The sequence below is a fragment of the Coregonus clupeaformis genome, chromosome 24 (genome assembly GCF_020615455.1).
Source record: "Coregonus clupeaformis isolate EN_2021a chromosome 24, ASM2061545v1, whole genome shotgun sequence".
Taxonomy (NCBI): domain Eukaryota; kingdom Metazoa; phylum Chordata; class Actinopteri; order Salmoniformes; family Salmonidae; genus Coregonus; species Coregonus clupeaformis.
In genome coordinates, this window is record NC_059215.1 from 44175911 (window position 1) to 44189254 (window position 13344).

The 13344-nt window shown below is 47.3% G+C and overlaps 1 protein-coding gene across 7 annotated transcripts in view; it reads left to right on the forward strand.

Moving 5' to 3' along the window:
* The window catches only part of LOC121537293 (serine/threonine-protein kinase WNK2), a 100788-nt gene that overhangs the window by 75173 nt on the left and 12271 nt on the right, over positions 1-13344 (forward strand). For 4 of the 7 annotated variants that reach the window (XM_045207226.1, XM_045207229.1, XM_045207230.1 and 1 more), the window contains exons 10-15: positions 1075-2514; positions 2774-2812; positions 3386-3547; positions 3920-4438; positions 7721-8080; positions 8345-8373. In XM_045207226.1, the coding sequence (XP_045063161.1) occupies positions 1075-2514; positions 2774-2812; positions 3386-3547; positions 3920-4438; positions 7721-8080; positions 8345-8373 (2549 nt within the window). The remainder of the gene's footprint in view (positions 1-1074; positions 2515-2773; positions 2813-3385; positions 3548-3919; positions 4439-7720; positions 8081-8344; positions 8374-13344) is intronic. The other 3 variants (XM_045207228.1, XM_045207231.1, XM_045207232.1) reach the window with 3 other exon arrangements.

Consider the following 13344-nt stretch of genomic DNA (forward strand, 5'->3'; position numbering starts at 1 on the left):
AGCTACTGTGCTGGGGAGCACCAAGTCACCGGGCCTCTGGGAGTGGTAGGTCCCACAGGGAGACCAGGGCTGCATCTCCCAATGGTCTAAAGTGTCTTTCTCTCCAGGTCTCCTTTCCTTCATCTGCACTGAACTGACAACAAATTATAGGTGAAAGTATTGTGGATACCAACAATGATTTTGCTTTCACCTGTCCAGTTCCTTGATGTCAGTGCAGATGGGGTAAAGCAGATGAGAGGAATGTGCTTTAGACTATTGAGATGCTACCAGACTCCTACCCTCAGCTCGAACTCTCACCTGTAGAGCTGACTCCTCCCAGCTTATAGATGGCGCTACTTTGCACAGGATGGAGCTGATGATTGCTCTAGACCTCACTCCCTCCTTAGGCTTGTAGAGGGCGCTCTGTTTTAATGCAGCCATGGGACTGGACCCAGCTCTCTCTTTTCCGCTCAGCTTCAAACTACCATAGAAGTCCTTGGTCCCTCCCTGGTTCTGTTTGTGTGCTTTGGGACAAGCTGGTTCTCTGGAGGACCATAGATTCTGCCGTCTGACTAACTCTCTAACCCTTTGCCAACTTCAGCTAGCCTGTTTTAATGTCAACGTCTTCTGTTTCTACTTCACTGACCAAATGCCAAAACGCAAAATCCGTCTTTCTACACCCGCTCCTATCTCCCTGCCTATGGAACATCCTCAGTGAATGGACAGATGGCTGCTGGAAACGAAGGGAATGAAAGATGTCTGTAGGTCCCCTCTTCCCCATCCTCTGCCTCCTTATTTTAGTGCACACTTGCTGCCTCTTCTGTCAACCCTGCTCATTGTTCGGGTGTTTTTGGAACTTTATCTTAATCCTTCATCCACTCATTATCATTGTCACCCTTTGTTTTTGTCGGTTTAGTATTTTGGCTCATGTTGGTTTTTCTCTTGTACAGGATGTCTAGCTATATTGTTCAAGTTTGTAGATTTAGATATTTGTGTTCATTCAGAATATTTTTACTTTTAACAAGGGCCTAAAAGCGCCCCCCAAGTGACAATATCGCTGTCTGTCCTCTAACATGTCTCCATCTCTCCTCTCAGCCCAGTGCTGTGCATGCGTTGCTCCAGAACCAGTCGTCTCTCCAGGGCCAGCCTGCCTCCGCCCCAGCCCTGCACACCCCCCTGCAGTACCTCCAGCCTGGCCACAGCTACCCCGCCGCTCCCCTGGCCTCCCAACAGACACCCACCGCAGCCGGATACTCAGCTGCAGCTCTACAACACACCCCAGCTTCAGCAACTTACTCAGCATCAAACGTTCCTCTACAGCATAATCGTACTGGACAGAGCTATCCAGCTCCAACTCTGCAGCAGACGGCAACAGCAGCAAGTCATTCAACTGCAAATGTACCACTTCAACAGCCTGCAGCAAGCTTTTCAGCAACTACCATGCCCCTACAACAGCCACACACCGCAGCAAGCTACCCTGCAGCAGCTATGCCAATCCAACAGACACCAACTCGACAGAGCTACGTTGCCCCAACTCAGCAACAGATGATTCAAACTGCTGCAAGCTACCCAGCTCCAATTCTGCAACAGACCCCAACAACAGCAAGCTTCTCAGCAGCAGTAGCCATGCCTGTCCAACAGACTGTATTGGCAGCTAGCATAGCAGCTGCAACAATACCCTCACAACCAGCTGCACAGAGCTACCCAGCTCCAGTGGAGCATCTGCAACATACCGCTCCCCCACAGAGCTATGCATCTGAAGCCCCAACTGTGGTCCACACTGTACCTCTACCCAGTCTCCCTACTCAGGCCCCCAGTGTAGCAACACAGCCTCTAGCTGCTGCTGTGCTTCCCCCAGTCCAGCCTTGCCCAGCGTCACACAGCCTCCCAGCCACAGCCATGCCTCCCAGTCTGCGGCCAGTCCAGTCTAGTCCCATGCATCACAGCCAACAGACTGTGCCAGACCCCATTCAACAGCAACATAGCCATCCAATGCCCCAGCCCTCTGCACAACACAGCCAACAGCCTGTGCCGGTCCCCATTCAACAGCAACATAGCCAGCCAATGCCCCAGCCCCCTGCACAACACAGCCAACAGCCTGTGCAGGCCCCCATTCAGCAGCACAACCAGCAAACTGTGCAGGTCCCCCTACCCAAACACAGCCAGCCAATGGCCCAGCCCACTGTCCAACAGGCTCCAGTCATCCAGAGCTATCAGTTACCTGCCCATACTGTGCAGCAAGGTTCAACCCTCCAGAGTTACCCCAACGCTGCACCCCTGATGGGGCAAATGAACGCTGCTTCACAGAGCTACTCACCCACAGTCCCACACATACAACAACAGGCTGCACCGGTACAAGGCTACACGAAACCCAGTGTGATGGGTCAGGCCTATCCATCTGCTCCGGCTCCACAGCAGGCTGCATCCCCTCAGACCTACCCAGTGGCCCCCACAGTGCAACAACAGACTGGGACTGCCGCTCCTGCTGCACAGCACAGCCAGGCCCAGGCAGCCACACTACCACCAGGCCAGCAGGTGAGTTTAGAGTATAGGAGTCAAACTGAGGTTGACGCTGTGCACTTCTAACCCTTTAACATCGAGGATCTGTTGATGCTCAGTTGCAGAACTTTGTAGATCATCTGTGAAGTGCCTTGCTCGGCTGACCTGAAAAGGAGTGCCATTCCCATCGAACCTGGTGGAGAGTAACTGTACATTAGGACAGTGTTCCCCTTTTGAGTCAAGTTTCAGTTCTCTGAGTTTCAGTTCTCTGACCCTGTGTTTTCATTCTTCATAGTACCAATCCTATCTCTACAACGCAGCTTTCCTGAACCAGGTAGATCTCCCTTCCTCTCAATACACACTGTCTAAATGAGCTAAATAAACTGTCAGAGGGAGAGGAAATGAATACACGTTCTCTGTCAGATAAACAACGTTTATTTATGACAATGCTGTTGTTGGTTTGTTTTGGTGCTCCTGGGATGAGGACCAGCTGTGTGAGTGTATTCTACGTTAGGTAAATCACCAAACTACTAGTAGCCTAATAAACAGGAGTTTCCTCTGAGCGTGGCCAAATGGAGAGAAATTGGAAACTAATTTATAATGAAAACAATAATAGTGGTTTTATCCGCTGCATCCGCCTGCTTCTCAGTCCCTCGGGCCTGTTTTGTGTCTGTGGAGTGTGCAGCAGTAACAGTAGCAGATGCTGTCTGACTCCTGCCACACAGACTGGATGGGAAATGTGAGCCTGATTTCTGATTTGGGTCAATAGCAGGAAAAGCAGATGTCCAATTGAGAGATGTAACCGGAGACCTAGCCTCATCCCACTTAATTTCTCCCCTCTCTCTCTCTCCCTCTCTTTCTCTCTTGCTCTATTTTTCTTACACTCCCTCGCTTGTGCTGTCTGTAGAATCTTCCTGCTGGTCAAAGCCTTTCCCAGCACCACCAATCATCATCTAGTCTACCTTCCCAGGCATCGCCTCCTCAGCAGCTATTGGCTCAGGCCTCTATCCCTCAGCAGCTGCAGCCACTGCATATCTCTACATCTCTGCCACTAACACACCTTTCCCAGGTAACCCCTCCCCTCTCACTTTTACTGCTACCTGTGATGGATTGTCCTTTATTCCCTGTCTCTTTCTTTTTGGTTCCATATGTAGCCAACTCGATGTAGGTAGATGTGCTTATTGCGTTTGGCCACGAAAAGGTATCAAGGACTTTGGTTCTTAGTTGAGTATAGGTTGGGATATGTCTTGCTTTGTCTCTAATGGCATCAAATACACAATAGAGTACACTGCTTTTGTCAAAAGTCGTGCACTGTATTGGAAATATGCCATTTTCTTGCAATTTGCCTTTTGCTTGCCTGATCAGTCTGCAGTATGGAGGTCCCATACTCCAAACCCTGGTCTCTGATTGCTTTCTTATCCTTTTCTTCTCCTCCTCCCAGTTTCCCTCACCGTATCCCAACATCCAAGTGGTGACCTCTCTGACTGGATGTGCCACCTACCCTCACCCCTGCCCTGTTTCCCAGTCCTACCCCTCCTCTCTGCCCCCTCTCTACCTCTCCCCAGGCCAGCCTGCCACTCTGCCCCCCTCTGTCTCGTCCCTCGCCCCCCTGCATATAGAGAATGCTCTGGCGCCCCCCACCTCTGTGCCCCCGATATCCTCACCCACACCCCTGCTTGCCATGACAGCACCCACACTGCCACAGCAGCAGCAGATGTACCCCGCTGCTCTGCAACAGAGTGTTATGACACACATACAGCTCCCCACTCTCACACACCCTGTTCACTCACACCTTGCCTCACTGCCTGGACAACAGAACACACAACCGCAGAATACACACCACATGCACTCAAACCCTGCTGTTGTACCCCTACATTTTCAACACGTCATACACCCCACATACTCACACCCTGCTGCTGCACCTGAGCTTGCTCTGTCCAGCTCTCAGCCCTTTAGACAGGTAAATATAGGAGGAGGACTGGAATGGAACAAAGGTTTTTGTGTATCTAGCTATTCTTTTTGTGTTTTTATAGACATGATAATATGTAACTGTGTGTTTGTGGAGTCCTCCCCCAATATAATATACAGTGGAGAGAACAAGTATTTGATACACTGCCGATTTTGCAGGTTTTCCTACTTACAAAAGCATGTAGAGGTCTGTAATTTCTGTAAAAAGACGGAATCTAAAACAAAAATCCAGAAAATCACATTGTATGATTTTAAAGTAATTCATTTGCATTTTATTGCATGACATAAGTATTTGATACATCAGAAAAGCAGAACTTAATATTTGGTACATAAACCTTTGTTTGCAATTACAGAGATCATACGTTTCCTGTAGGTCTTGACCAGGTTTGCACACACTGCAGCAGGGATTTTGGCCCACTCCTCCATACAGACCTTCTCCAGATCCTTCAGGTTTCGGGGCTGTCGCTGGGCAATACGGACTTTCAGCTCCCTCCAAAGATTTTATATTGGGTTCAGGTCTGGAGACTGGCTAGGCCACTCCAGGACCTTGAGATGCCTCTTACGGAGCCACTCCTTAGTTGCCCTGGCTGTGTGTTTTGGGTCATTGTCATGCTGGAAGACCCAGCCACGACCCATCTTCAATGCTCTTACTGAGTGAAGGAGGTTGTTGGCCAAGATCTCACGATACATGGCCCCATCCATCCTCCCCACAATACGGTGCAGTCGCCCTGTCCCCTTTGCAGAAAAGCATCCCCAAAGAATGATGTTTCCACCTCCATGCTTCATGGTTGGGATGGTGTTCTTGGGGTTGTAGTCATCCTTCTTCTTCCTCCAAACACGGCGAGTGGAGTTTAGACCAAAAAGCTCTATTTTGTCTCATCAGACCACATGACCTTCTCCCATTCCTCCTCTGGATCATCCAGATGGTCATTGGCAAACTTCAGACGGGCCTGGACATGCGCTGGCTTGAGCAGGGGGACCTTGCGTGCGCTGCAGGATTTTAATCCATGACGCCGTAGTGTGTTACTAATGGTTTTCTTTGAGACTGTGGTCCCAGCTCTCTTCAGGTCATTGACCAGGTCCTGCCGTGTAGTTCTGGGCTGATCCCTCACCTTCCTCATGATCATTGATGCCCCACGAGGTGAGATCTTGCATGGAGCCCCAGACCGAGGATGATTGACCGTCATCTTAAACTTCTTCCATTTTCTAGTAATTGCGCCAACAGTTGTTGCCTGCTCACCAAGCTTCTTGCCTATTGTCCTGTAGCCCCTCCCAGCCTTGTGCAGGTCTACAATTTTATCCCTGATGTCCTTACACAGCTCTCTGGTCTTGGCCATTGTGGAGAGGTTGGAGTCTGTTTGAGTGTGTGGACAGGTGTCTTTTATACAGGTAACGAGTTCAAACAGGTGCAGTTAATACAGGTAATGAGTAGAGAACAGGAGGGCTTCTTAAAGAAAAACTAACAGGTCTGTGAGAGCCAGAATTCTTACTGGTTGGTAGGTGATCAAATACTTATGTCATGCAATAAAATGCAAATTAATTACTTAAAAATCATACAATGTGATTTTCTGGATTTTTGTTTTAGATTCCATCTCTCACAGTTGAAGTGTACCTATGATAAAAATTACAGACCTCTACATGCTTTGTAGGTAGGAAAACCTGCAAAATCGGCAGTGTATCAAATACTTGTTCTCCCCACTGTACAGTGGGGGAAAAAAGTATTTAGTCAGCCATCAATTGTGCAAGTTCTCCCACTTAAAAAGATGAGAGAGGCCTGTAATTTTCATCATAGTAACACGTCAACTATGACAGACAAATTGAGGGAAAAAAATCCAGAAAATCACATTGTAGGATTTTTAATGAATTTATTTGCAAATTATGGTGGAAAATAAGTATTTGGTCACCTACAAACAAGCAAGATTTCTGGCTCTCACAGACCTGTAACTTCTTCTTTAAGAGGCTCCTCTGTCCTCCACTCGTTACCTGTATTAATGGCACCTGTTTGAACTTGTTATCAGTATAAAAGACACCTGTCCACAACCTCAAACAGTCACACTCCAAACTCCACTATGGCCAAGACCAAAGAGCTGTCAAAGGACACCAGAAACAAAATTGTAGACCTGCACCAGGCTGGGAAGACTGAATCTGCAATAGGTAAGCAGCTTGGTTTGAAGAAATCAACTGTGGGAGCAATTATTAGGAAATGGAAGACATACAAGACCACTGATAATCTCCCTCGATCTGGGGCTCCACGCAAGATCTCACCCCGGGGGACCTAGTGAATGACCTGCAGAGAGCTGGGACCAAAGTAACAAAGCCTACCATCAGTAACACACTACGCCGCCAGGGACTCAAATCCTGCAGTGCCAGACGTGTCCCCTGTTTAAGCCAGTACATGTCCAGGCCCGTCTGAAGTTTGCTAGAGTGCATTTGGATGATCCAGAAGAGGATTGGGAGAATGTCATATGGTCAGATGAAACCAAAATAGAACTTTTTGGTAAAAACTCAACTCGTCGTGCTTGGAGGACAAAGAATGCTGAGTTGCATCCAAAGAACACCATACCTACTGTGAAGCATGGGGGTGGAAACATCATGCTTTGGGGCTGTTTTTCTGCAAAGGGACCAGGACGACTGATCCGTGTAAAGGAAAGAATGAATGGGGCCATGTATCGTGAGATTTTGAGTGAAAACCTCCTTCCATCAGCAAGGGCATTGAAGATGAAACGTGGCTGGGTCTTTCAGCATGACAATGATCCCAAACACACTGCCCGGGCAACGAAGGAGTGGCTTCGTAAGAAGCATTTCAAGGTCCTGGAGTGGCCTAGCCAGTCTCCAGATCTCAACCCCATAGAAAATCTTTTGAGGGAGTTGAAAGTCCGTGTTGCCCAGCGACAGCCCCAAAACATCACTGCTCTAGAGGAGATCTGCATGGAGGAATGGGCCAAAAATACCAGCAACAGTGTGTGAAAACCTTGTGAAGACTTACAGAAAACGTTTGACCTGTGTCATTGCCAACAAAGGATATATAACAAAGTATTGAGAAACTTTTGTTATTGACCAAATACTTATTTTCCACCATAATTTGCAAATAAATTCATTAAAAATCCTACAATGTGATTTTCTGGATTTTTTTTTCTAATTTTGTCTGTCATAGTTGACGTGTACCTATGATGAAAATTACAGGCCTCTCTCTTCTTTTTAAGTGGGATAACTTGCACAATTGGTGGCTGACTAAATACTTGTTCTCCCCACTGTATGTCCCTCCCTACATCAGCAGGTCCAACAGCAGGCCCAGACCCAGCTTCCAGATGCAGTCCCCTCTGCCCAGCCTACTAAGTCTTCCCAGCCTGCAGTTTTCTCCCCTCCCATACAGAGTGTGTCGGACCCTGGCACAGGTACTGCCGCAACCCAGCTTGACCTCAACCAGAACCCCAGCCAAACCCAGGCCCAGTCCCAGCATCAGGCCCAAGGCCAGAGCCAACCCCAAGATCCAGCGCCACTACCCCCTGACTCCTTGACAGCAGCCCCTCGGCCTGCCGGCACCAGCCTGACTCAGCAGAACCAGGCCAGTGCCAGTAGCTGCACAGGGACCACGCTCACCTCGGGACAGGCTCAAACAGAGTCCAATCTGGAGGTATGGAGGACTGGCCTGACCTATACATCCCCTCCCTGAGCCCTCAAATCTCTCCCCTTTCTCAACCCCTCCCTGACCCTCCCTCCACCTTTTCCTAAAACAGCATCACCAATATCTCTGCACCCCAAGTATCACCCCCCACACAACTCTCCCTGCACCCTCAATTCCATTTATGCCCTAGCTAGTAATGACACAATCCATGTGTACGCCCCAACCCTTCTTTCACAGCATGAACAGACTCTGTTTGTTTTGTTCTGTCTGCAGGATCCTGGTGCCAGCTACTCTTACGACAGGTATGAGCTGACTCAACTCTTCAACTCTTCTGATAGTTATCTGGTGCAGAGATTTGGTGGTGTGTTAGGAGAGACTATGGAGAGTTCAGTGATGCCTATCGTTCTCTCAGGATCAGGGTAATCTAACAACCTTAGACATAAAGGCAGGGTTGGGCAACAAGGACACCTTGGGAAAACCCCGGCCAAACCGTAGGCACGAATGGTGAACTGACAGTGCTTGCAGCTCACTCACTGGCTTTGCGGACATAAGGGTGACCAGTAAAGCAGTCTTAAAGGAGAGTTATTTCATCTCCTCGCTTTCCATTGGCTCAAAAGGCTGGGGAGCAAAGCAGGTAATCGTCTATGTAGGCGGAGACTCTCAGCCCCTTGTTTCTCAGGGATGTGAGAGCTGCCTCTACACATTTGCTAAATGTTTGGGGAGCTAGCGCTATCCTGAATGGACCAGCGAGGTATTCGTGGGCAGTACCTTGAAATGCAAACCTTAGAAACCTCCTGTGTGCTGGCAGGATGATTATGTGAAAATAAGCATCCTGCAGGTCGACTGTGGTAAACCAGTCGCCTCGACGAATAGAGCAAGACACCTCTACCTTTTTTGGTAACCAGGAAGTACCGGGAGTACAAGCTGAGGTGGCTCTCTGCCGCTGGTATCGCCCTGATAGCGCCTTTACTAAATAGAGGAGATTTCCTGCTCTAGTATTCGTGCTGAGTTGCCAGCCACTACGGATTCCAAAATGCAGTTGAAATGGGTGGTTTCAGAGCAAACTGCAGTCTGTACCCCTTGGTAACAGTGGACCAGACCCAGGGCTAGACTGCGCATGCATGCCAGTTCCCTGCTCTTGTGGCAAGTAGCCCAGACTCGATCACCAGAGAGCCGTGGCACAGGGGGGGCAAGGAAGAGGAAGAGCGCAAACGCATGAGAATGGGTCGCTGCACACAGGGAAGGGTTCTAGGAGCACATACTGTGCCCTCCTGAATTATTGGCACCCTAGGTAAATATGAACAAAAAAAGCTGTGAAAAATTTCATTGTTGTTGATCAGCTTGATCTTACACTCAAAATATCATGTGAATCTAACCTTTGAGTTAAAATTCTTCAAAGAAAAAAAAGTCTTAAATAAATAATTATTTTATTCAAAAACATGAATGTCACAAATATTGGCACCCCTGCATTTAGTACTTCATGCACCCTCCCTTTGCCCAGATAACAGCTCTAAGTCGTCTCCTATAATGTTTGATGAGGTGGGAGAACACATAGGGAAGGGATTGGATACCATTCCTCCATATAGAAACTCTCCAGATCCTTCAGAGTCATTGGTCCTCACTTGTGGACTCTCCTCTTCAGCTCACCCCACAGAGGTTTAGGTCAGGGGACTGGGATGGCCATTGCAAAAGCTTGATTCTATGGTCAGTGAACCATTTTCGTGTGGATTTGGAGGTATGCTTTGGATCGTTGTCCTGCTGGAAGATCCAATGACGACCCAGTTTTAGCTTCTTGGAACATGATGGAGTCCATGATGCCAATGCATTCTAACAATCTTCCCAGGGCCTTTGGAAGTAAAACAGCCCCACAACATCACAGATCCACCACCATACTTCACAGTGGGGATTAGTTTTTTTTCTGCATGACCATTTCAAACCCACCTTTGGTGTTTGGCATGGAGGTGGTGTCTAATTGTAGTTTTGGAGACTTGGTGACCCCAAGATGTAACCAACTTCTGCTGTTCTCCAACCGTGATCCTTGGAGATTTTTTTTGCCACTTGAACCATCGTTCTCACTGTGCGTGGGGGCAAAATACACTTGCGTCCTCTTCCAGGCAGGTTCATCACAGCTTCAGTTTTACATTTCTTCATTGTTGCCCTAATAGTGTAGATGGGTATTTTCAGGCATGTAGCTATCTTTTTATAGACGTTGCCTGATTTGTGAAGGTCAATAACCTTTTGTCTTATTTCATTTGTGTCTTCTCTGGCCTTTCCCATGCTGATAGATGACTAAGGGAGTTTAGTATATGTGTCACATTTACACCCCAGTGAAACAGGAAGTCATGGATGACCTTTTTAAAAGACTTCGTCAAATTTCCGATTTTATCTAACTCACTTAGCTCTTCAGTACGGGCCATTCTACTGCTAATGTTTGTTTATGGAGATTGCATGGCTGTGTGCTCGATTTTATACACCTGTCAGCAACGGTGTGGCTGAAATAGCCGGATCCACTAATTTGAAGGGGTGTCCACATACTTTTGTATATATAGTGTATCTCTCTTTTATTTCGCTTCACTAAAAACAGTTTCTAAGCCTTTAGTCCCGTCTTGGGACCTGTCTATTGTGCTTGAGGTCTTTTCACAGCAGCCTTTTTTTAGCCGCTGGAAAGTGAGGAAATAAGATCTCTCCTTCTAACCACTACTAATTTCCCTTACATCTGCGAAGCGAGTGAGTGAGCTGCACGCATTGTCAGTCCACCATTCATGCCTACAGTTTGCCCCGGGATTATCCAAGGTAACCTTGTTACCTAACCTCACCTTCATGCCTAAGGTCAGCAATAATGTATTGTCTCGCCTTAGAGCTTGTGGCTTTCCAAACCTAGGACTGTTGCATTGTGTTGTGAATTCCATTCTGTGAACGTTGAGGCAGACATAATAGCCTAGGCCTAGGCTACCAGCCACACAGGCAGCAAGAGGGGAGCAGGGAACTGTCCTTTATCATTGCGTGCTAGGAATATTGGACCAAATTCTACACTTTTTACTACTTTAATACACATATAATTGAATTTGTCCCAATACTTTTGGTCCTCTAAAATGGGGGGACTGTGTACAAAAAGTACTGTGATTTCTAAACAGTTCACCCGATATGGATAAACACAACCCTCAAATTAAAGCTGACAGTCTGCACTTTAACCTCAGTCATTGTATCATTTCAAATCCAAAGTGCTGGAGTACAGAGCCAAAACAACAAAAAATGTGTCACTGTCCCAATACTTTTGGAGCTACCGAATGTCATCTTTGGTGAGTTTGTACATTTACAAGCGAATGTGAATGAGAGATATTGTGCAAATGAACAAAGTTTTGATGCATGCTTGTCTGAAGGAAGAACAGTACTGGCTCTGGAGCAGTATGTGTACTCGCTGTGTCTGTGTGGAGTCTGGAGTCGCTAGGGCAACAGGCCTGCCTGCTCTGCTCGGAGAAGATGGGGGGGAGGAGCAGACAGGCCAAGAACAGAGAGGAGAAAAAAACGCAAGGAAATCAAAAGATGGCAGCTGTACAGATTACTCATCCAAAGGGCTTTGACTTCTCAAACACGTTTTTACATTTACATGTTAGTAATTTAGCAGACGCTCTTATCCAGAGCGACTTAGTTAGTGCATTCATCTTAAGATAGCTAGGTGGGACAACCACATATCACAGGCATAGAAAGTACATTTTCCTCAATAACTTAGCTATCAGTAGAGTCCGAGCTAGAAGGGGGTGGGTCAAGTGCAAGTTCTGGTAAAAAAAAGGTGAGGAGGATTATTTAAGATACTTTTTGAAGAGGAAGGGTTTCAGATGTTTTCGGAAGATGGGCAGGGACTCTGCTGTCCTAGCTTCAGGGGAAAGCTGGTTCCACCATTGGGGTGCCAGGACAGAGAAGAGATTGGACTGGGCTGAGTGGGTGCTGCCCTCGTGGAGGGCCAAGAGACATGAGGTGGCAGAACGGAGTGCTCGGGTTGGGGTATAGGGTTTAGCATAGCCTGAAGGTAGGGAGGGGCAGTTCCTCTTGCTGTTCCGTAGGTAAACACCATGATCTTGTAGTGGATGCAAGCTTCGACTGGAAGCCAGTGGAGTGTGTGGAGGAGCGGGGTGACATGAGAGAACTTGGGAAGGTTGAAAACCAGGCGGGCTGCAGGGTTCTGGATGGGTTGCAGGGGTTTGATGGCACAAGCGGGGAGCCCAGCCAACAGCGAGTTGAAGTAGTCCAGACGAGAGAGGACAAGTGCCTGGATTAGGACCTGCGGCGCAGAAAGCTAACACAATACGATGCCCCGTCACCTTATTAATTCAACCACTTACTTGTATAACTAGCAAGTACAATTTAGGGGTCGTGTTAATGCAGAATTCTTCATTTTTCACGCCGGAAGAAATATCAAACCCATAAGAAATATCTTGCTGTGTTTTATAAACGCAGATCTAAAATGCTTCTTATTGTAATTTCTGCTCAGCATCAGACTAATTTTGTTCTTCAGTTACACTTCTCCACTCGGTTGAGAATTCACTAACGGGCATTCTATTAGCAGACAGTCCTCTGACTGATGTGGAGCTACTTTTATCCGGTACTTTTCTTGGTGTAGCCAGACTACTTTTCTCTGGTGAAATGCAAGATTAACTTTAAGAAAAACATTAGGAAATGTAGCTGGCTACATTTTTTGGGGGGTAAATATTAGATATAAATGATGATGTCCATGCAAAATCAAAAATCTTTGCTAACCGGTCACATAGCTATCTGCTTAGCTAGCTTGCTTATTGCATGTATGTCCAGGCCCATTGATACTAGCCTTATTATTAGTGAATTAACTAAACAAATATTTGCAACAGGAGTTCTATTTTGGTCACTGTGTCAATTCATCCATTTCTCAATACTGCACCTTTCTGTTGGAGAATGAGCTAGCTTGCTGCTTCTGATTTTCCCAGCTAGACATTCCTCGGCATTGTGCAGTGCTCGTGGCTCAGGCGGGGAGTGGCGGCTGGCATAGCAGCAGCTTTACTATGTAGAGGGACTATCGGCAAAGCCGATAGAGTAGGGCCGATAGACTAGAAAAGGCCAACATCGGCCCGATATATCGGCTAGGCCGATTTCTGGGTCGTTCTCTAGGATATAGGCCTACCAATCTGGCAACAGGGAAATCTGGATACTGTTTCTTCAACCTGATATAAGTGTTAGAAAGATATGTGTTGTAACAAGACCCTTGTATCATCTTAAGATAAACAATTTCCCTTGAGTGTGGG